The sequence below is a fragment of the Cryptomeria japonica genome, chromosome 3 (assembly GCF_030272615.1).
Source record: "Cryptomeria japonica chromosome 3, Sugi_1.0, whole genome shotgun sequence".
Lineage (NCBI taxonomy): Eukaryota > Viridiplantae > Streptophyta > Pinopsida > Cupressales > Cupressaceae > Cryptomeria > Cryptomeria japonica.
This window is the reverse complement of record NC_081407.1, coordinates 285,863,843-285,889,386: the sequence shown is the minus strand read 5'-3', so window position 1 is coordinate 285,889,386 and position 25,544 is coordinate 285,863,843. Positions and strand designations below refer to the sequence as shown.

Below are 25,544 nucleotides of genomic sequence, written 5' to 3'. Positions count from 1 at the left end.
TGGAAGTGATCTTTAATGTTCTCCCTTGGTGTTCTTAGGATGAAACCCAAACTCTAACATATGAGATGGTGCTTTTTGTTCTTCACTTATGTCTCTACCCTTCTTTCTAACATCCAGCCCCTCCTAGGCACACCTAGGGTGCTTGGCACTTTGTCTTTTATTTCTTCGTGGAAATTTTGACACCAAGACCCCCTTCAAAGCTCTCAATCACTTAAAGCACTTTTTGATATGTTTTTGAGTTGACAACTTAAGATTTGTGGGCCTAGCAGCATGCTAGAGAGCATGTATTCACTTTTGATCTAATTTAAAAGTGACATAACAACACTCACCTCCTAAGGTGTGCCTAGATTGGAAGAGCACTTTTAGCATGTTTTCATTTTTTTTTTTGTCACTTAAATCATGAGTGCACTAGGGGGACCCGAGACATTTCTTGTTAAGTTTTTGCAAGTGACTTTTGTCACTTAAGTGGCTAGGCATGCATCCAAGGTGTTGAGTGTCTCTTTTTTAATCTTTTCACTTAAGCCAAAAAGACCCATATTCGATTTCTTCATTGACTTAAACTCATAAGTGAAAAAGTGACGTATACGTAACTTAAGTGATCTATTTCTCCATTGATATTGTAAAGTGCATAGTTTGATGGCTTGAAATATGTTTTACCTTCCAACATTACATTAGACCCCTCCCAAGGGCACCCAGGCTTCTTGGAGCCATTTTTTCTTGATCTTGAGATTACAATATGATTTCTTCTTGCTTTGGCATCTTCTAAACCACACATTACCTCTTTTAACCTAAAATTGCTTTGAAGTACTTTTTATTACATTTCTCCTTGTTGAGACAACTTTCTAAAACCCTAACATTCATTTACTTATCTTTGCATTACATTGCCCTTCCCTACATCTCACTAACACATTCTTCTTCTTGGCACATCAGAACACATTATTTCTTTAGTCTTGCACATGAAGTATCGCAAAAATTGGCCATGACGAAATTAACACTTAACTAACAAGAAGATTTTAGAAATGGCTTAACAATGAGACATTATAAATTGTGTACTTAGAAACTAATTCATGAATGAAGAACAAGCACCTTTTATTCCATAACTTGATGCAATTGGAAAAACTTTCATATGGGTTTAATAAAGTAGAGTCCCAGATTCTAAATACCATGACACATATCAACAATTTTAACAGCATCAATATCTACAAAATGAAAACATTGATGACAATTTGGATAACTATTTTAACTTTTAAGAAATGTTGAAATTAATAAATAAGAAATAAGGCAAAAAAATGCATGCAGAAATAACTGTGTATCGTGTTTGAAATATAAGTGAAAGGCACAAAGAAGATGTGTATCCTATTAAGTACCACATGATTTCAAATGTGAAGCCACGTGATATTAATGATTGACCATACAAGTGGAGATTACTGTTAAGTGAAATCAGAAGTACTCGAGCAACATCAGTAGTGGAATTAGAGGAACAAGAACACCAATTATAGACAATAAGAAAGGTAGACATATCATACAGCAAAGAAATGCAATCAATGGGTCATATGGCTAAGGAATGTCCCAAACACCAACACAAGTCACCAAATTATGTACAATGTGTGGTCCTGGTGACTATGACAACAATGAGAGTCCAACAATAAAATCAACTAATATGGTTGAAATTGAGCAAGACAAAGAGCAAAGTATTTATTAAAAGTCAAAAGATCAGACAAAGAAAAGGAATTGCACAAGCTACTCATCCTAGTGACCATAATGACAACGAATTACAAAAATAAGATCAGCCAATATGGTTGATATTGAGCAAGACAAAGAAGAAAAGTATATATTGGCAGTCACAAGGGCAGCAAAGACTTAGCCAAATGGATATGGGAAATGACCTTGACCAATAAGGTTAAGAGGTAGGTAAAAAAATGGTCATTAGAATTGAAATTCCAAATCAAGCATGAGTAACTTAAGAATTATCAATAGGAAAAGGCCCAAAAAGAATGGAAAAGTAAAAGAATGCAACCATAAAAACTGTGACTATTACTTTGATGCATTGATTGCCAATTATCGATGGAGATCAAAAAATTTCATTAAGTGATTCCATTAGTTGCCTAAACTTAAAGCATTGACTATTTTTCTCATGTTTGGTTGGGCATTCCAGCCACGAGTATGACTTTTTTCTAGCTGTAGTTGGAAAATTTATTGTCCCTTTTTTATTTACCCTATCCCAATAAAATTTGTACTTATAATTACAAAAAGATCAAAAAATTCCTCCACTCAATTCAATATAAATTCAATTGATTTGACTAGTCCCAACATTGGATTGTAATAACAATCGCTCTCAAACAATGTTTGCTATATAGGCAGAATATGCATAAACTATGAAGTTGACAAAATTACTCTACATGAAATTCCAGTACGTAGAGAAGAACAATGGCTATATAGTAACATGAACAATAAACAGACTTCTCTATCAAGAAAAAATTGTGTACTAGCAACCTTAAAACTTCGTTTTGACTTTTTATTATAAACTCACTTCATTGCCATAAATAATGATTAAGAAATAAATCAATCTTAAAAGATTACTCCTAATACTTTCCAACTGATACTTCTTGGTGTTAGCTTATTGTAGAAAATAAAAATGAACATTGATATTTCCTAGCACTGATAGAATTATTTCAAGGTCATTTGTGGTATATCAAGCAACCATTTGATCATAATATGCAAAAAATATCCCATGGAATCATTTAAGTTGGAAGGAAAAATTATCAGACGAGTTGAAAATTTATTTAGGTGCTATATACCTTATGAAATTTGTTGTGTGCCTATTCTTTATTGACAGTGTGATATAAGGTAGAAATGGAAATGAACACAGGTGCCATATTTATCTTATAGACGAAATTATTGCCTATTTGATCATTTAGTATCACCAAAGAATGGACAATTTATTATAGAATGAATCCCATTTTTTAGTAGTGTACCATGAAATTTGCAGGTATTAGTATCCTTCAGTGATGGTATAATAATACAAATCTAAAATATGTGACTTTGATGGACCACAAAAACAACTTACATGGAATAGGAAGCAAGTCGTTTCCAAAGCAAGGAATCTTTGGGTGTAAGATGAGCAGCTATCATGTAAAAATTGATTGCTTTTGTCTTATCACCAAGTGAAATGTAGACAAGTGCTAGTGTATGATAGGGATCTGGGACATTAGGAATAAGACGTATGACATCTTGCAGCAGGTCTACAGCCTGAAGTAACCACCAAAAGAAACAGGCACTGATCAATAATTAATAACTGATAATGTAAATACTCATGCATCAATAGAAAACAAATCACTCAATTCTCTGATGTCTGAAAGGTAGAAAAAAATATCAGATATGCACAAACAAAAAAATTTAACTCCTTCCAAATTTCAAGAAAGCAACTTGCAGTATGAATTTTAAGCATAAAAAATTTAACAAGCATTCAAACAATAGATGCAAAATCAAGCCAAACAGGAACTATCAGAAACTTTCTACGATGTAAGATGTCTTTCCTGTTTGTGATAACAGCTATGTATATTACCCAAGCACAGATATTTGAAATAAAATGATACAAGGCTCTAATACGAAAAACAGAAAAAGCTATTCAGTTACAGTGTGCTCATTGTCCAGTGTACAGAAAAGAATAAATCTGATAATCTAATAAATTTTCACTGCTACTTAGTTTGTAGCACCAAACTTTGCTTCAGATCAAGTCATTGCAAACTTCATGTGCAGTTACCACCATATTTTAGCATTTACTGTTATAAATATTCACACACAAATTATCTGAAAAGAAAAGGAATGCAATATGTACCTCATCATAGCGACCTGTGGCATAAAGAAGATTTGCTTCACCTAGTTTTCTTGTCACTTCAGGAGTTAACTTGGGCCCTTCTCCCTTTCTGCGCCCACTCTTTTTACTCTGTAACACAAAATTTGAATTAGAAAAGCTGAGAAATGTGAGAACAAAAACATAAGGCCTAGTTGAAACTCAGCTCACAAACTGTATGCTCAAACATGTATCCACTCAGAAAGCTTCATAAGTTATTTTTAATGATACAGACTATTATTTTTCCTGAAGATTCAGTTTTTTTCACATAATCAGGCACATTAGATGTAAATGGATGTATAAAGATTAGAACACCTTTCTTTTATGTTCTCTCCTTCCTAACCCAAAATTTGCTGCCTCCAAAATTTCATCCATGCTGGCACCAAAGAGGTCTTTTTGCGTAGCTTTTTTCGTATGATCATCCCTGTCAGTGAGAAGAATTAATTCAAGTTACAATTCTTGTTTAGTCAAAAACTCAAAACAATTTAAAATAGGATTTTAGAAGCAAAGTGTTTGCAGATAAATAGTCTTACTTAAAAGAACTTTGCAGCATATTTTTATGCCTAGAAGAACAGCATTTGAATTGAAACCAAAGATATATGACATATCAAATATATTTTAAACTGAAGTTAACTTGCATACAAAGAGATGGAGAAACAATTTTGTACATTGTTTAGTTTGCGTATATAGAGTGGATCAGTCCAGATCATCTGCATCCAGGAATCAGAACTGTCAGGAAAGGAAATAGGAGATTGGATTTCCAAACACTAGAAATCTTGGACTCCTCTTGCAGTTGAGGCCTCAGGTCATTCTGGTAATTTGATCATAATGTGGAACCTTAGAAACATTAAAGGCATCCCCTTCATCGCCAGTATAAATTGGATGGATTGCCAGATTCAGAGTGACAAGGAGTACTTGAATGTGGTCCTCATCAATATCTAAGCTTCAACCTTGTGTAATGTCCCGTTTCTGACAGTATTGGATATTAAAATTTATTTTAATTTTTGAAGCTAAAATGGAGCAAAAAATAATTAAAGTTAATTATTTAATATCATTACCTAAAAGCTAAATTAAAGGTAATATTAAATAATTAATGTTTGTGACTTTAGACTAAATTAATTAAAGTCGCTAATAAATCATAAGTGTGTGGGAGACTGATTGCAACAGAAAAAAATATTATATTAATGTCCTGGGGCTTGGTGAAGATTATGTAATGATTAATTATTTTTATTATATTTCTGAGGAATTTCTCAGAGCTGCAGACTCGGGACGGAAACCCTGAAGACACCATTTTCGGTAGTGGAACTGATCCATCCTAAATGGTCTCGGATGAGTCAGGCAGGCTTCTTGGCTGGGATTAATGGACAAATTTGCAGTATAAAGGTTTAACAGAGGAATTTGATAATTTAAGAATAAAGGACTTGCTGAAGTATTTATTCATTTTCAAGATTAGTTAATATTATTGCTGAGAAATAATATAATAAAGATATTCAGTACACTTGATATTCCCAGCCTGTGCAAGGAGATCAAGTTGGGAAACCCACAGACCTTTCCTCATTCTAAATTTTATATTCATGGAGGAGACTTATTTAATTGGTAATTTTGTTGGAGCAGCTAATATTATTCTAGTGAGAGGAATATGGAATCTATTGAAGGTAAATAATTATCCATCTTGATTTCTGTTAGCTACTTTTGAAACATATCAATGTTTGTATTAATTCTGAAGGTTAATACATTTTGGATGCCTATTCATATTGAAAATTAGATATACTTTACTAGCATGGGATTAAATATTGGCTGCCTCACCTATTCGAAGTTGTGACTCTCTTACCTTTAGCGCAAGACCTCATTTTAGACGTTGGCCTTTTATTGGTGGTCTTGCTATGCGTGATTCCTTCATTTCTGAGAGCAAGTATATTTCTTGGTTCTCTAAAACCTATCATATTAGTGTGACTTCCTGGACAAAGGTGTTAAGTTCATCATATAACAATGCCTTAGTTTATATATATATTTTCTGGCACATTTTTGATTTAATATAGCCTCCAATTTTAAAATTTGATTTAGTATAGCCTCCTCCGCCTCCGGTCGGCTGGAAGTACCCGTCGTACCCTTCGCCTTCTCCCTCTCTCGTATCTCTTTCTCAATTTCTTCCCGTACCCTTCACTTCTCCGTCTCCGGGTCTGGGCACGTCACTTGTCTGGCTTGGGCGCGGGTTACGGCCAGCACTTCCTCTTCTTTGGTTTCCTCGATATTGAGCAAGTTGACGCCGGACTTCGGGCAGGTGGCATCTTCGTGGCCTTCCGGTCCGCACCATTTGCACAAATATTGTGTGGCCTCTCCCTTCGGGTAGTCTCGGGCGAAGTGCCCCCACTGGCTGCACGCTCTGCATTGTATCATCGGTCGGCCTTTGGAGTCGTATTGGATTCGGCTCCTTGTATTGTTATTGTTGTTATTGTTGTTTCGTCCTCCCCATCGGTTATCTCGGTAGCCTCCCGATGTTGCATTGTCCTTCATCCTCAGCATGTCCTTCTGCAGGGCTTGCACCTTTTTGTCGGACTCGCCATTGCCACTGCTTCCCTCGAAAGAGTCATCATCCTTGGACGAGCTATCCTTCTTCATTTTCTTCTTGGATGTCTTGGGCTCGCTCTCGAGATCCATCGCTCTATTATATGAATCTTCGTACGAGGTTGGTGGAACAATTTTCATCTTCTTCCGGATGGAGTGTTTCGGTCCCTCCATGAACCATCTCTTTTTCAACCCATTCGCTGGTTGGCTATCCATATCCCCAATAGTTCCTTGAGCCGCCAACTATAGGCTCTAACAGTCTCTTTCTTGTTCTGCTTTGTGCCATAGATTTCCGCTACTATTTCATTGTCCTCTTTGAGGAGGCGGAACTCTATCTTGAACTCCTTCTTCAGATTGGGCCATGTGCCGACTTTGGCCTTATCCGTATCGGAGTACCAGTCGATGGCCACTCCCCTTAAGGTTGCTGGAAATTGTGTTACCCACTCGTCCTGGTCGGTAACACCATTGGCTGACCATATGGTTTCGCAAGTGCGGCAATGGCGGACGGGATCTTCCTTCCTGTCGTCGTTGAACTTCGGCAGCTTCTATTTACTAGCCATCCCACCGCTGGGTCTCGCTCCTCTAGTGCCTTGTGTGCTTGTACCTGGTGATCCTCCGCCTCCTGCACCTGACCCTCCACTGTTGGGTTCTCCAGAGAAGGTTGCTGACCCTGAACCGAACAAATTGCCTCCTGTATGGTACCCTTGTGCTCCCTCGACACCTTCGGTCGTACCGTCACCTTCGGTCGTCTCCCTCCAGTCGGTTGTCTCCCTCCGGTTGTCCTCCGAAATGGACAAGTTCTTTAGTAGGTCTCTGGTAGCGTCGATCAGGTTTAGACTTCGCCTTGTTTGTTCCACCAACTCTTCGCGACTTCTTACCCTACGGTGGTATTCTGCCGAACTCTAGAGTTCTCCTTCAGCACCCTCCGTGACTCCTTCTAGGTTCCCTTCGGGCAACCCTACGACAATGTAGAGAGTGTAATTCCCTTCGTCTATCTCTGCCTCCGCAACCTCCGTGACACCTCCTAGGTTCCCTTCGAGCAACCCCTCGACCGGTCATCCCTCAACAAGCTGCCTTAGCCTACGCCTTCGTTCTATCTGTTGTCTGAGATTCAACGCTCTTTGTGCCACTTCCCATTCGTCACTTTGTATCTTTTTATTTTTGTCCTTATTTAGTATATTGGGCATAAATCACTTCCGTACATAGCAAGCACACACCATGTACACAACAAAAAACTTTTATTATTTTCCCTTTCGGCCACAATTTATGTCAACATTGTGCCAGGATTATTACAGTATTGCTTTATTCCTCTCGGAGGTTCAGGGTTCAATTTCCCCCTCGCCTCTTGCCATCACCCTCTGCTTCCCAACGACGATTGTTTTCTTCGTATTGTCAGAGGACCTGTTGGCGTCGCTCCTCACGGGCAATCTCCTCCAGGCAGGTTTGTTGTGCCAGTGATACCTGTGCAAGCAATCAGGGGAGGAGGTTCATCAACCGATTCACTATGGGGCTAACTTCCAGTGCGGTCCAAACAGCACTTGTTGGGACTTCAACCTTTGTGGCCTCTCTTCGGACGTAGGTCTCGATGGCCGCCTGAAGCACGATTGCGAATTCCCTCGTTGCAGTGTCCTCTCCGTCGTAGAGTTCTATTTGTGCGTCGTTGGCCTCTCGGTTAATCTCACCGACGGTTAGGCACATCGTGTCCGTACGCCATCCGCTCCCTCCTTTCCCGAGTATGTCTAGGCAACGGCACCAGATGTTTGCCACATACAGGTAAACGATTAAATGCAGAAAGTAAATGCACAGAACATAATGGAAATATATTAAAGAACCAGTCTCTGTATTAATTCAACAGTCCATGTACATCAAGTGCTTATAACATCACACCCAGATACGACTATGATGATGATACTAAGAAGGAAAGGTATGCAATATATAATACCAGAAGGGGTGTGACCAACCATCGCGTCCAAGTGCCCTTCGGGATGACTAACTGACTGTCGTAACCCATTATTATCGACGACAACATAACATAATGATTATTCCCGGCAACAAGTGATAACCTCTAAAATGAGATTATTCAATGGCATTCCTCGACTCCCATCCTCAAAATGCCTAGTAATCCTCTGACTCATGTCCTTAGATTACCTTGGAAACTATGAACATCCCATCCAAAAGTCTCCTTCTCTACCGGTTTATCAGCCACAGAAGAAACAAGCAAAGCTTAGCTAAAATCTGCAACAAGAATGATGTTGAATAAAGCCCAAATTCATATTTTATAGAGAAATATCAAATTTCCAAGTTGGGAACCCAATACCCACGACCAAGATGGAATATTCTTTGTATTTCCAAGAATGTAACTCCTCCACTTGTCTTTCACCTCTCGACTTTCTGGTTGCAACTTGCCACTTGCCCATTTTGTCAAAAGTTACCAAATGCCACTTAACATTCTAACATGTGCTTTCTAATTTTTGATGCCATATTTTGCCTCCAAAACAATTCAAATGTTATTTATTAATTTAATACTAAATCTAATTTTGATCATTTGACCTTGAAAGACAATATTTCCCAATTTATATGTAGGTCTTGATTCACTATTTTTGGGGCAGATAACTTACTATTTTTAGTAAGTATCTATTTATAGAAAATTGTGAAAAGGGGACGTGACATTCTTTTATTCTTTCACTTCAGTTCTTATCCTCTTCTTTGCTTAGTTGTTGATCTTAACCTTTACAAATAGATTTTTGTAATCTCTTAATTAAGGAGACTTTCGCTCCTTACATCAATATCAAATATCTTAAAAATCATTCTCTATGTTTTCTATTATTTTATGGCATCAGAGCTTAGGTTTGTAAAATTTCAAGATCTGTGAGCATGTCAAATCTACTATAATGTACCATACGCTTTCTTGCCGTACGACAACACAACCTCCACCGTACGGACAGCTCCACCTTCATCGTACGGGCAACGCTACGTCCACCGTACAGCCAACACCCTCCACCATTCGGTCAATAGCGTACAGCCAACACAACCTCCACTGTACGGCCCTACACTCTGTATGCTCCTTGCCTTCTGTATGGTCAATTTGACTCTCCGTGTACGAACTAATAATCACGGCCTCGAAAAGATGGTTCCATTATATGCAATATGTTGGACAATATAATTAGTTTAACACGATTTGGCACAGGAATGAACACACCAGGCAAGTAGAAATTCAAATTCAATAATGATAACACTTCATATTACAAAAAAATCTCAGACTGAGGGCTGAGCAGAGTAGGGTGAGGAGTTACTCGAAAGAGCGGATGCCAAGTAGGGAGGATCTTCCATCTCCGAAATGGCAAACAACTGAACTCCAACTGGAATTCGCACGCACAAAGAAAACACCAAATTCGCATATATCTACAACTAAGCCAAACTCGGCCATATAAATGGGCTCCAGGAAGTTTCCCGAAGGGTTACAAATAGGCCGACACCAAAAAGTTTATAACTATCTAATTAATAAAAAGGGCCCGAAATAGATTATTAAGTACGGGGCCGTACAATAAATTATTTAAATTGACTATTTAATTATATAGGGGACATTACAGTCCTCCCGGGCCTAGAATTGCTTGCCCTCAAGCAATTGCAAACTCGAATGCTCCACGATCTGTTCGCTCTCCCATTTGGAATCTCCAATCGACAGGTCCTTCCATCGGACTAGGTATTCCTTGATGGTGTGTGACCTCATCTTTTTCTCTCTGACGTCAATGATCTCTGCGTGCTCCAAAATAAGTTTTCCTTCATCATCAATGGGTGGAAGTTCCTTAGAAATCGTGACACCTTTGTCGAGGAGTTCCTGGATCGTCCTCTCTAACTCATATTTAAACTTCTTAGGGTGGCGATAGGGCGTGGTGATAACAGGCTTGGCTCCTTCCTCTAGCTCGATGGCATGCTCAAAACATCGATGCAGGGTAATACCAGTTGGAATGTCTGCAAAAACCAAACTACGTTTGCCCAACACCGCCTGAAACTCATAATCCTGATAGTATGCATGTTGCCCACACAATGGTTTGTTTGAGACCAAGCAGTGTGCCTCCCAGACGATGTCATCATGTCTGAAGATTGCCTCCATTCGTCTAACCGAAATTTCCCTCACGCCGCCATTGGAAATTCCCCCTTAGTACCACCTTCTTACCATCCACTTCGAATGAGAATTCCATCCTATTGAAGCTTTGTGTGTACTGGTCGAGGGTCTCCATCCATTGAATGCCCAAGATGACATCTGTATCATCCAAATCAATCACGAAGAAATCATCTGTCACTGTGTAGTTCCCCATGGTGATGCTGAGTTGTGGAACCAGATGAGTACATGACAATAGATTTCCTCCTGCCACCTTAACTTCAAACCCCTCATGCTCTTTTGTATGCAAACCCCTCCTGGTGACGAGTGATGAGTTGATAGAGTTGAGAGTGGCCCCATTGTCCAACATGACTATGACCCGTTGCCCTTAGAGTGTATCGCAAACCCGAAACACACTGCACCCTCGAGTGTTGGTCAGAGCGGCAATGGCACCTCCCCTACGAACCAGTGTGGACATTCTCTCTACACGATTTATGTTTTCTTTAGCCTCCCTCGTGCTTTGTTGACTATCTTCCTCATTCTCTTCTTCGTTGTCGGACACCACTTCAATGCCTAAGCATCGGTGCCCTGGTTCCCACGGCTCCTTGCAGGTAAAGCAGAGTTTCCTTCTCTTGAGTTCCTGCCTTGTGGCTTCATCTAATGATGGCTTCTTCGGGGCTAGGGGTGGTTTGTCATGCGAGTAACACTTGGAGGAAGAAGATGAGGTAGCCATGTCAGGTTTGTTGCCAGTAAAGGCTTCTTCAAGGGTTTTATTATCAAGAAGAGAATGAGAACATCTATTTTGAATGTACACAGTTGTCCTAGATGCTTCAGCCCAAAATGAGGTTTCTATATTTTGGTCAAACAACATAGCCCTAGCAGCTTCTACTATAGTCCTATTCTTTCTATCAACTGCCCCATTTTGTTGTGGGTTATAAGGTAGAGTTAACTCCCTCTTAATCCCACCATTTATACAATAATCTTTAAACATATCAGAAGTGTATTCCCCCCCATTGTCTGTTCTTAAGGTTATGATTTTCTTACCTGTCATATTTTCTGCAAGAGCTTTGAATTCCTTAAATTTAGAAAGGATTTCTTCAGACTCTTTGTACCTCAGAAAATATATCCAGGTCTTCCTAGAATAATCATCTACAAATATTACATAATATAAAAATCCCCCTAATGAGTGTACAGACATGGGTCCACATAAATCAGAATGAACTAAGTCTAATACATTTTTGGATTTACTGTTGCTAGAATTAAAAGACCCTTTAGTATTCTTTCCCAAGCCACGCCCTTTGCAGGCTCCTTCAGATTTTTGACTTAGCTTGGGTAAGCCCATCACCATCTTCTCTATCTTAGGTAGGGCATGGAAATGAAGGTGCCCTAATCTCCTATGCCAAAGTTCATTCAAATCTGGAGTCTCATGAATCAAGGCTAGAGGTGGAGTGGTGCAAAGTTTGTAGAGGCTCCCTTGTCTTACTCCAATGGTGTGGGCTTTCTTGATGGTGGAGTTCTTTGGCCAAGCAAGTACCTTTCCTTCCATAAAGGTTAATCTGTAACCCTTATCTTCAAGTACAGAAACTAAGACAAGGTTTCTCTTTATACCAGGTACAAATAGAACTCCAGTCAGCTGTAGGGATATGCCTGACTTTAGGTTGATATTGCAGGTTCCTATTCCCATAACTGGATAATTTGAGCCATCACCAATTCTCACTTCTTCATTTGAACTTTCCACAAGTGCATCTAGGTGCTCACGAAATCCAGTGATGTGTCGAGATGCTCCGTTGTCAATCACCCATGTGTTGAAACTTGAGGTGACTTGACTAGAGAGGGTTGAGTAGAAGACTAGCTTCTCGGAATTACTCCCTTTCTTAATTTCTGCCATTGAAGCTTGTTGTTTGATCCTGTCTGGACACTTCATTGCATAGTGCCCATATTGGTCAAATCTAAAACATTGTACTTCAAAAATGTCTCTCTTCTTCTTTGAAGACCTCTTCCCATTTGAGTTGTTGTCCCTTTTTCTCTTAAAGTTCTTCTTCTTTCCTTTCTTGTGGGAATTAGAGTTTATAACTTGAATGTCTTCATTACCATTATTTTGTTTTATTCCTCCTGTGACAAGCCGAGATTCCTCTTGAATGCAATCGGTTTTCAATCTATCAAACTTAGGAAATTTAGAACGAGCACTGATTCCTTAAATGAACGATTCCCATGAGGTAGGAAGTCCATTTAGGGCCATCATAGCAAGTTCTTTGTTGTCTACTAGATGTCCAATAGTGGATAGTTGATCCCTAAGCTCAATGATCCTCAAGAAATAGGATGTAACTGTTTCTCCTTTATTCACTTTTATATGGTGCAGTTGATTCTTTAGGGTTGTTGATTTCATAAATGTCATAAATGTCAGCTAGAGCTTTGAACATCTGAAAGGCCGTCTCATATTTAGAAATAATTGGTACAATGTGGTCTCTTACTGAATCCACAATTATCTTAAGGGCCTTCTCACTGTCCTTGCTACACTGAATTTTCTTTGTATCATCAGAGGGTTTAGGAATTTCACTTTTGACATGGGAGTCAATTTTATTTTCTTTCAAAACAAGCATGATCGTGAATTTCCAAGATACAAAATTTGATGCTCCATCTAATCTATCTTCAAACCTAACTCTGGTTGCCATTAGGATTATAGGAATGTGATCTTAGTTAGAGCCTGGTGAAAGTCTATGAGATCGTTACAGAATTTTATTATGATCTTCCTTAACTTCACTCTGATATAATGTTAAGTTCTTTCAATATTCTGTGATCAAAAATAGAAGAGATGGAGATATCATCTGAAAATTGTATTTTATCTGCTATAGCATGATTTAAAGATGCATCACACTTATCAATTTCGGTGTATGCATCCTCCTCAATGTAAGCATGCTATATAAGTGGATGAGGGGTTACGTAGTGAAGAGATATGTCTTCCCACGTGGGAAGACACATCTCTTCCCTACGTACCTCTCACCACAGTACATAAACTGATCACCATTTACTTACATGATCGGAAAGAGTGCGACTTGTTTGAGAATCGCCCGATACCATGAACGGTGTAACCATTGGTCAAATGTGATAAATTAACTTTGGTTTTATTTATCATTAGTTAACGTATATACTACAAGTTAACATATTAGTATATGTAATCAAATTAATATATATATTGGAAGCATGAAATAGCACGACCGACGTTATAAAATTAACACATTGGACCAATTTGCAGCACCTGGAGGCTCCTGTATTGCTTTGTACACCAAACCCAGCATCAAAATAAGCTCATTCAGCAAGGCATTGGACACCTGGTAGGCCAATTTTGCCTCTAGTTGTCTTAAATAATCATTCTCTTGAATTTGTAATTTGCTGCAATAAAATCAGAGTTCTGAAATTTTATTTCAATCAGTTGTTTCTTTTATGTATTGCATTCTTTTGACAATTTCGCATTGGCATAATCAAGCAAAAACCTCAAAAACTAAAAAACATCAAAAAATTTCACCTCAAACCAATAAACAAATTCATTTGTCAAAGATTTGAAAGCAAACAAAAAACTTCAGTTTGGGTCAGATTCTCAGTTGGCATCTTTCATAGGAAGAGTTTTAGATTAAAGATTTCATATTACTATTAAAAAGATTTAATAATATGATATCTTTAAATAAAAATAGATTTCATATTAAATAGATTAAAGATTAAAGATCAATATTAATCTTTAATCTATTAAATATATTTAATCTTTAAAGATTTCACATTAATATTAATAGAGTTAATCTTTAATCTATTCATATTTATTATTTTATCATTTTTACTTATATTAAATAAAAATATTATATTTATTTAAAATTAATAATAATTTACTTTTATTTATATTAAATAAAAATATTACATATATTAAAAAATAATAATAATTTATATAAGTTGAAATTTTTTTCCAATGTTTTTGCCCTTGCCGAATTTCATTGGAATTTTATAGTTGTCGAACTCGAATACGAACACAATGACTTAGGCCAAAAGGACAAAGCAAACCAGAAAGCAACTCCAAGAAGGTTATCACATGTCACTATTGTGGTAAGCTGAACCATATGAAGAAGCAGTATAGAAAACGGTTGGCTGACGAGCAATCCAACCAGGGAGGATCTCAACAGAAGGCCCATGTTGCAGAGCACTAAGTAGGAGTCTACCTTTTATGTTTTTATGGCCAAAAGACTAGCAAACCAAGTTAAATCATTTGCCTGGTACATTGATTTTGGAGCATCTCGACATTTCACGCACAGAAGAGATTGGTTCACAAAGTACATGGCTTGCTCTGATCCAGTGATCTTTGGAGGAGGTGAAGAGTATACAATTGTCGGCAAGAGCAACATTCATATTACATCTAGTGGGAGGAATCTCATATTCCTCAACGTATACTATGTTCCAAGCATGGAGCTGCATCTGCTTTTTGTTAGTCAAATGATGTGACACTGTCTGAAGTTGGCCATTGTCTTCAGTGCACACAAGTGCCACATTGTTGATAAGGAATCCAAGAAGACAATTGTTGTTGGCCTCAAAAATCATGGATTGTACACGCTGAATGATATTGGAGAGTCTTCAGAGATTGCAATGGCTACGAAGAGTTCTTCCATTAGCACTCTTTGGCATCAACAATATGGGCACCTCAACCTACCATATCTCTCATGTTGGCTCGAGAGAATCTGGTAGAAAGCTTACTTGAGATTTAGAAACAACCACATGGTGTATGCGAAGTTTGCCAAGCAAGGAAGCAGCATCAAACTCCATTCTCTAACAAATAAGCTTGGAGAGCATCCAAGGTATTACAGCTAGTTCATGTGAATGTTTGTGGACCAATGAATATGGCATCGATCACTGGTGCCAAATATTTTATTCAGTTTGTCAATGATTTTAGTAGAAAAAAGTGGGTGTTTTTTCTCAAAGCAAAATCAGATGTGTTTAATGAATTTCAAAAGTTTAAAGCATTAGTTGAAAAAAAGTCAAGACATCAAATAATAACTTTTAGGTCAAAAAATGGAGATGAATTTTGTTCCACTAAATTCACAAACTTCTATGCTAAACACGGTATCAAGCGTCAATTTACCACACCCTATACCCCTCAACAAAATGGTGTTGTTAAGCAAAAGAATCGAACCATAACAGAGATAGCTCAATGTATGATAGAAAACAAGAATGTGGCTAAGAAATTTTCAGTTGAAGCAATCTTTACTGCAGTATACCTTTTGAATTGATCTCCCACACAAGCCGTTAAGAAGATGACTCCCAAGGAAGCTTGGTCAAGTAGGAAACCAAAAATCAGCCACCTCAACGTTTTTTGGTCAACTACATATACTTGGATTCTTGATGCCAAGAGAATAAAGCTAGATTCCAAGAGTCAAAAGTTGATGCTTACAGGCTACAATGATAATCATAAGGCCTATCAGTTGATTGATGTGGACACTAACCGTCTCACATTTAATAGAGATGTGGTTTTTGATGAAGATAGTGTGCCCTTTCAGCTCACTTCTTCCATCTTGCATCCTAAAGATCAGCCTCTTCAAAAAACGGATATAGGTGTTAGGCTTCCATTAGCTTCACCTTAAGGGAGGGATTCTAATGATTCTAAACCTGAAGTTGTGGAATCACCAAGGCATGATATTGTACCACCAAAGTTCCCTCAAGATAACTTGGATCAACATCCAAATGATTTTATTCCAGGCAGCCCAAATCATGTTGATACGCCTGATTTGGAAGTAGATAGTTCTGCTCTCCAACCTAAGTGGTGGAAAAAGTTTATCGGTGATGTTTGGGACGATGAGCTTTTCAAAGTAGATCTTTTAGAAGCAAGAACAAGAAAAACACAGTCAATTTTGCTCTTATGGCAAACATTCAAAGTGTTTATGAGCCCCAGACTTGAATAATTGAATGGGAAAAGGCTATGGAAGCTAAACATCATAATCTGTCAGATCTTCTACCCGGGAAGAATCCCATTGGCTGCAAATAGATCTATAAAGTCAAGTACAAAGCTGACAGAACACTTGATAAATACAAAGCTCGGTTGGTGGCTAAAGGCTTATCACAAAAAGGAGTTAATTACGAGGAAACCTTTGCTCCCACAACAAAAATGGGCACCATCTGACTACTTCTAGCTATTGCAGAATAGTCTAGCTAGAAAGTCCATCACATGCACGTAAAGAGTGCCTTCCTCAATGGTGATTTGGAGGAAGAGGTCTACATGACGCAGCCTCAAGGTTTCGACGTTGCAGGCAAAGAGCACCAGGTATGTAAACTAGTAAAGCCTCTTTATGGCCTAAAACAAGCCCCCAAGCAACTAGTTGGCAGCCTTATCTATCTTACGGCCACTAAACCTGATCTTCGTTATGCTATGAGCTACATATCTCCTTTCATGTCAGCCCCAAAAGCATAACATTAGGTTGCAATGAAGCATGTACTAAGATATGTGAAAGGGACACTTAACTTTGACATTACATACGGCAGAATCAAAGATCCTCGGCTAATTGGTTTTACAAACTCAAATTGGGTAGGTTCTGTTGATGACAAGAAGTCTACTTTTGGGTATGTCTTAAGTCTTGGCACGAGTGCAGTCACACGGACCCCTAAGAAGCAGCAAGCAATTGTTCTTTCCTTGATAGAAGCAAAGTCTCAGGGAACTGTTAAGGCAGCATGTGAGGCAATTTGGCTTTGAAGGATGCCTTCTGACATGAAAATGTCTCAAGCAAGGCCTTCACCCTTGTTTTGTGACAATCAAGGGGTGCTGAAACTTACCAGGAATCCTATCTTCCACGAGCGCACCAAACATGTAAAGCTTCATTGTCATTTCATTCACTAGTTTGTTGAAGATGGAATTGTAGTCTTGCAGTATGTTCCAACCGTGGACTAAACTGTAGACATTCTCACCAAGTCTCTGAGCCCGAACAAGTTTGTAGAATTTAGGGGGCAACTTGGTGTAGTTGATAGGATGACCATTAAGGGAGGGTAGTATAGTAATTAATAGTTATTTAATGGTCATTTAGTTTAAGTTTAGTTTGCCTAGATAGTTTCTATTTCTGTCTTCTGTTTTCGATTGTTTCGTTTAGAAACATCGTAATGTAATTGCCTTTATATTCTTCCATCTTCATTAATTCAAAATGCAATTACCATTTCAGTAATAAAATATGTATGGTTCATATTTAAAAGGTAAAAATGACAACATTACCACCCTTCAGATAATGTCATATCCTTGTATAGACAGCGGAAATGATTAGAAAACATAAACTATACGCAATATGTACATAAATATATATTTTTCCAAATATTCAAATTCATAAATTATTTTGACCGCTTAAATGCGTTTATATCTTAACTAGTATTAGTGATGAAAGGACACGTCCATTCCCAAGTCATCTCCGGAATAGATGCCATGTTTCCAAGGGAATCGTGTGGTTTCAAGAGGTATAAACCCCGCACCCCAAGGGAAGCACGGGAGAAGGAGGTGACAAGGAGAGAAGGGCAAGGAGAAGCGTCTAACAGGTAGCCCCGTTACTCGGCATTAGTATTGATTCCGTTTCATTTACCATGTGTCCAAGTGGCCCACGGGATAGTCTGTGGATGTATCAGGCTTATACCGTGGGGAGGAGTGTAGCTGGTTCTTCCCAGCGATGAAGAACCAGAGGTGCAGGACACCCTCCCCTCCCCATTGCCGGCAGGCTGATACGCTCCCAAGCTAAGCTGTCTGGGTGGCTCAAATCACCTATGTTGTTACCGTCCACTAAAGGATATTGTCATAAGCAAATTGCTCAATTTTAGTTTCTGTAATTTACTTGAATCTTAACAAGAATAACCATAGTTCATGCAGTAGTACAGGCAACATGCTAACAATCATATTCATTATTATTCAAAACATAATGCAGATCCGTAAATGAACATGTGTGTCAATTAATCATATTTATAATAAGTAGAACATACAGTAGTCAAGGTTATAATTAACTTATCGTTCACGCCAGACATAAGACCTGCAATATCAGGTTTTGTTATTAATTACTAAAATGAACTCTAACCACAGGCAGCAATGAATTGAGTGAATGTATATAAACCATTAATTCACAGTCACATAAATATGAGATAAGGAAAGAACTGTAATTAACAGCAATCATGCTTATGCAATTAAAACGTAATGAAACCACACTTCCATAAATAGAATGAAGTCAAGTAACACATATGCTGAATTTATTAATTTTTGTTCCCTGTAGACATGTGTAATCTTCCTACTGTTTTCTGTTTGTTAGCCCATTCGGAATAAGGGGGTCCCAGACAGGGGTGTGCTGGTCCCATCCTCAGGTAACCCTACGAGCCCTAAAAGACGGGATGGGTTTGGATGGGTAGCCTAGCCAACCGGGCGCGTCCCCAACATTCTGAATGGGTCTATTTTGTGTAACTGAATTACTATTATTGCTGATATATATATGTATTGCAATGTCTATAATGCTGCAGGGAACCCTTGATCTGATTTATTGCCCATTCATACCCATTGGAGTGACAAATTGGATTCAATTCTCAGGAGAGCAAGGCAGGGACAACAAAGGCACATTGCAGATTATCCCCACTCGCATCATTTCAATGGAGGTTCTGATTCCTGAGGAATTCTTGAAAGTGGAAGGATACTATTGATTTTGGGGAAGCAATGATCTAAATTAGAATTATATATGTTTTGAATAGAAGGTTTTTGATCTTAAGTTTGGATTATGTTTGATTAAGGTCTGTCCACAATTGTATTCTTAAGGTGACAGTTTTTGGTGTTTAGTTTAATTCAAGCCTTTCATTAATTGTTTTGCTATTTCAACTGACTTCAGACCTTGGACTGATGCTGATATATGTTGGTTTTGTGTAACTAGGATAGGAAAATAAATAGGATTCGGATGATGCCTTAAGGCATCATCCGAATCCTTATAGGGCAGGGCCCTATCTATTGTATTTATATGTAATGTGTAAAACCATTAAGGGCTGGACCTAACATGTAAAGGGGCGCATCTCTAGGTCCAACGTGTGGACCAATCTCCAGCACAAACATTTTGTGGCGTATAGTCTTATGTATTGACCATTTATGAGGGGCTGGGCCCAAATGATTGTATTATTAAAAGGACGCATCCCTTCTCCAAACGTGTGGTCCTATATCTTATTTTAGCACATCTCTATGTAGCGTGGGCTCTTGTAACGTGGAAACTATATTGTTTAGGTCCCATGCTTATGGTGGCGTGTGGAACTAATATTATAGTGTTGGCCCCAAGGATGGATTGGGCCGACCCAAGATAGGGCTCACCTCTTGTATATATGCACAAGTGTAAAGTTTTATTCAATTGCAATAAAAGAACAAATTATATATGTGAGAATTTTATATGATTATATTGTCTGATAATCTGATTGTTTTGTTGCAGGCTGAAGGAGAGAGATCATTAATATTTTTATATATCTTCTCCAAATGATTCATGTCGGGCTTTATATGTTTTAGAAGACCGGTCAATAGACGTCTTGACCGGTCATGTCTTTTAGACATGACCGATCAAGGCACCTATTGATCAGTGCCTTTCCATATTGCACGTCCCGATTTCGGTTATGTTTGGTAAATAACATTTAATACTTAAACACTCGGTTGAAACGGTGTTAGTTATGATGCTTTGTTAATGGCCCGATTATAAATGTTTATCGATATGAACTAAACCCGATAACAAATAGCATTACATATGCTATCGGGTTATTAGACCGATAGCATTTAGATCGACGCTTAACTATGTTAAGCAAGTCGTCGATCCAATCCATCTTTATCCAATGCCAATATCATAATCATGATCAATGTTACAATATGATAAACATATTCAGTTCGGAAAGCATAAATCAGATAATCTAATAGCATAGATGAATAAACCATAACAGAATAAAGGAGATTAATGGGTTAGAGAAGTCTTATCTTGCAGAAGCTACTAATGCATTAACACTCCCTCTTAGCTTTGGAAGAGAGATAAAGTAACCTGCATCACATATCTCTTTCATAACTAGAATAATGTCAGTCTCCAAGAATATATATCATCTATACATATGATATGAAGTACCATCAGGACACAAGATACAAATATAAAACATCACTCTAAGTATGTGACATAGAGTATCACCTAACCATGTGATATAGAAGATTCATCATTTCATTTTGACAAGATATCACCTGAACACGTGATATCAGTATTGCCTAAACACGCAATACTACGGATAAACATATGAGGATGGTTAAATTCTCATCTTATCCAGGTTGTGATATGTGCACAAACATTTTATACAAATGTTTTACCACAACACCATCATGGCACATCCATGACATACCAGAGATCCAACATGATAACTGGTTTAGAGAATCATAAGATCGTCACCTTATGATGTCTGCATACAAGTGTTCATAATCTGAGAGATCGTCACCTCTTAGATACGAACACAAGGGGTGAAACCCAAAATGTCCCAACATGACAAAAGAAGTTTACACATTAAATATCTTATTTACAAAGCAGATTACCTTTCTATCATACCTAAACCTTATCTGAAGTGATCAATCTTCACTCTGGAAAGAGGTTTGGTCAGAATGTCTACAGTTTGATCTCCTGTAAAAACATATTCTAATTGAATTACATTGCTGTCAACCTATCTCGTACATAGTGGTATGGGATCTCAATATGTTTGGACCTGTCATAGAATACTGGATTTACTGAAAGTTTTATGCAGCTCTGATTGTCACAATGAATAATAGTAGGTTTCATAGGTTCTCCAGACAATCCCACAAGCAACTTCCTAAGCCATACTGCCTCTCGGGCAGCCATAGAAGCTGCAATATATTCGGCCTCGGTGGAACTTTGAGCTACAGAAGACTGCTTTCTGTTGATCCAAGATATCATGGCTGAACCTAAACTGAAACAACACCCTGAAGTGCTTTTTCTGTCAGTCACGCTGCCAGCCCAATCTGAATCTGTAAATCCATGTAGATCTATATCAACTTTCTCATATTTAAGACCAAGGTTTAGGGTACCTTGTAAGTATCTCATAATATGTTTTACTGCCACCAAGTGTATCTCCTTAGGTTCACACATAAACTGACTTAGAGCATTAACAACATAACAAATATCTGGCCTTATATTTAATAGATACATTAGGGACCCAATCATCTGCATGTACTGAGCAGGATCAATGGACTGTGATTCTGAAGCTGCTTCTTTAAGTTTATGTAAGTTGGTTTCCATAGGAGAGGTCATGGGCCTATAGTTTAGCATTCTGAATCTCGTCAAAATCTCCAAGGTGTACTTTCCTTGGTTTAGTACAATATTATTGAAATTCTGCCATACTTCTAACCCTAGGAAGCAATGAAGTAGTCCCAAGTCCTTCATATCGAATTATGTGGATAGATCTTTCTTGCATTGATCTATAAGGTGATTATCTCCTGTGATTAATAGGTCATCAACATATAAAATCAATATTAGCATATCACCTTTATTTCTTTTGTAGTAGAGATTAGGATCTGCATCATTTTTAGTGAAACCTAGTTTTGAGAGATAGGTGTCAATTCTTTCATACCAGGCCCTGGGAGCCTGTTTGAGCCCATAGAGAGCTTTATTAAGTCTACATACATGAGACTCTGCATTATGAATTTCAAACCCTTCAGGTTGCTCTAGGTAGACTTCTTTTGAGATCTCACCATTTAAAAATGTTGTCTTAACATCCATCTGGTGTACCTTCCATCCCTTTGTTGCTGCAATGGCCAGTACAGCTCTTACCGATATATATCTGGCAACAGGTGCAAATGTTTCTTCATAATCTATTCCTTCCCTTTGTGAGAACCCTCTAGCTACAAATCTGGCCTTGTGTTTCTCAATACTGCCATCTGCAGCATGTTTGATCTTGAAAAGCCATTTAGATGAAACAACAGATTTCTTAGTTGGCCTAGGAACAATCTCCCAAACATCATTCTTCATAATGGATTGATACTCTTCAGACATGGCATCCTTCCATACTTGATGTTCAAGTGCATCTGATACATTGTTTGGTTCAACTTTAGAGAGATCATTCATAAGGGCAACATAGCTAGTGAATTTATTAGGCCTTTTACTTTCCCTGAAGGTTCCTGAAGGAGCAGCAAAGTTCTGAGCTTCTATTACAGTCTTGGTGGCCCATAGTGGTCTTTTCTTGAGTTTTTCTCTAGGTGGGTTTTGAGTTTCACCTATAGTCTCCTCAAGATTCTCCCTCTGAAGCTCAGGAGTAGGATCTTCTTCTATGTTAGGAGTAGGGATATAGATTTCAGGTTCTATTGTACTTTAAGCTCTTTTGAAGGCTAAGTCTTCTTCAAAGATTACATCCCTACTAAGTTCAATATTTCTTTGACCTTGTATATAAATTCTATAGGCCTTGGATGTTTCACTATATCCTACAAGTATTCCCCTTTTTCCAAAAGGTTCTAGTTTTAGTCTTTTCTCTTTAGGTACATGTATATAGACAGGATACCCAAATATCCTAAAGTGGCTGATATCTGGCTTTATTTTGGTGAAGACTTCCTCGGGAGTTTTATCTTCAAGGTGGGAGTGAGGACATCTGTTTTGTATACCGTAGTGCTAGTTGCTTCTGCCCAAAGTTTGATATTTAGATTTTGATCAAGGATCATGGCTTTGGCAGCTTCTACAATAGTCCTATTTTTCCTCTCAGCTACCCCATTTTGTTGAGGATTATAAGGTATTGTTAACTCCCTCTTAATCCCTGAATTTTTACAAAAATCTTTAAATAATTCTGAAGTATATTCCCCCCAATTGTCAGTTCTTAGGGTTTTAATATTATTTCCTGAGTAGTTCTCTATTAGTGATTTGAATTCTTTAAACCTATTGAGGATCTCTTCTGATTCTTTACATTTTAGAAAGTACATCCAAGTTTTCCTAGAGTAGTCATCAGCAAATATTACATAATATAAAAATCCCCCTAGAGAGTGTTCGGACATAGGTCCACATACATCAGAATAAACTAATTCCAATATTTTGCTTGTCTTCCTAGTACTATTTTGGAAGGCACCCTTGGTATTTGTACCTAGGGCACATCCCTTGCACGCCTCTGAATGATATTGCTTCAACTTAGGTAGACCTGTGACAAGATTTCCCATAGATGATAAAGCCTTATAATTCAGGTGGCCTAGTCTTCTATGCCACACCTCATTTGCATTTGTGGCTTCATGAATTAAGGCTAAGTTGGGCTCTGTGCATAGCTCATACAAATAGCCTTGTCTTTGTCCAATGACTTTAGCTTTCTTAATGGTAGAATTTCTCGACCAAGCCAACACCTTGTTTTCCATGAAGGTCGCTCTGTATCCATTATCCTCTAGTGCTGATATGGAGACTAGATTTCTTTTGATGTCGGGGACATATAGTACTCCTTCAAGTTGCAATGACATGCCTGTCTTTAATTTGATGATGCAGGTTCCAATTCCTCTGACTGGATGTGAGGAATCATCTCCGATGGTCACTTCCTCATCATTCTCCTCTATCATGGAATCTAGCACTTCTCTAAAACCGGTAATGTGTCTGGATGAACCACTGTCGATCACCCATGAATTAGACTTGTTTGTTGTATGGCTTGTGAGTGCTGAGTAGAGGACATAGTTCTCGAAGTCATCTTCCCTTTTGGATTTTCCTACTTTGACAAATGTGGCTTGTTTGGCTATCTCCAGACATTTCGCAACATAGTGTTCGAATTTGTCACACCTATAACATTGAATATGTGATAGGTCTTTCTTTGGAGTGTTCTTGCCTTGATGACTTTTTCTTTTCCTAAATTGTTTCTTCTTACTTTTCTTATTTGCGTTAGTATTTAAGACTTGAAGGTCTTCGTTTATGTTCTTTTGTTTTATTTCAATTTTGTTCAATCTCGACTCTTCTTGGAGACAATCATCTCTTAACCTTTCAAACTTAGAATATTTGCACTAATGCCTTGGACAAATGTATTCCATCCACTGGGCAACCCATCTAGAGCAATGAGTGTTAATTCTTTACTCTGGATCTCATAATCAAGGGTTGCAAGTTCATCTCTTAGGGTTGATATTCGCATGAAGTAGGAGTTGATTGTCTCCCCTTTGTTAATCGTGATATGATTTATCTCTCGTTTCAATGCCAGAGTATGACTTGCATTTGATATCTCAAATGTCCTTTCAAGTGCTTTGAACATTTTGTAAGCCGTCTCTTGTTTCTTTATGATGGGCATTATGTTGTTTCTTACCCCATCAACTATTATTTTAATAGCCTTTTCATTTCCCTCAATCCATGTTGTTTTGTCGGGTTCATTCTCGGGTGCTGCACTTTCAGTTTGAACATATGAATCAACTTTGTTTTCTCTCAAAATCATTTTGATTCTAAACTTCCAAGCTAAGAAATCATCGCTACCTCCGAGTCTATCTTCGAATCTAATAGCGCTGGCCGTTTTGAAAATGTGATGTAATATATAATTTTGTTCTTGAATTATTCAGAAATTGAATAGCCTCAGATTCGATTAGCCTCGCTCTGATACCATGTAAAGTTTTATTCAATTGCAATAAAAGAACAAATTATATATGTGAGAATTTTATATGATTATATTGTCTGAGAATCTGATTGTTTTGTTGCAGGCTGAAGGAGAGAGATCATTAATATTTTTATATATCTTCTCCAAAATGATTCATGTAGAGCTTTATATGTTTTAGAAGATCGGTCAATAGATGTCTTGACCGGTCATGTCTTTTAGACATGACCGATCAAGGCATCTATTGATCGGTGTCTTTCCATATTGCACATCCCGACTTCGGTTATGTTTGGTAACTAACATTTAATACTTAAACACTCGGTTGAAACGGTGTTAGTTATGATGCTTTGTTAATGGCCCAATTATAAATGTTTATCGGTATGAACTAAACCCGATAACAAATAGCATTACATATGCTATCGGGTTAATACCCCGATAGCATATTAATGCTGA

General features: G+C 38.0%; 1 protein-coding gene across 1 annotated transcript in view; it reads right to left on the bottom strand.

Moving 5' to 3' along the window:
• The window catches only part of LOC131029625 (uncharacterized), a 158,313-nt gene that overhangs the window by 120,953 nt on the left and 11,816 nt on the right, over positions 1–25,544 (bottom strand). Inside the window, exons 2-4 of the mRNA XM_057960193.2 lie at positions 4,169–4,277; positions 3,839–3,946; positions 3,068–3,249 (exon numbers count right to left, since the gene is read on the bottom strand). Of these exons, the coding sequence (XP_057816176.1) occupies positions 3,068–3,249; positions 3,839–3,946; positions 4,169–4,277 (399 nt within the window). The remainder of the gene's footprint in view (positions 1–3,067; positions 3,250–3,838; positions 3,947–4,168; positions 4,278–25,544) is intronic.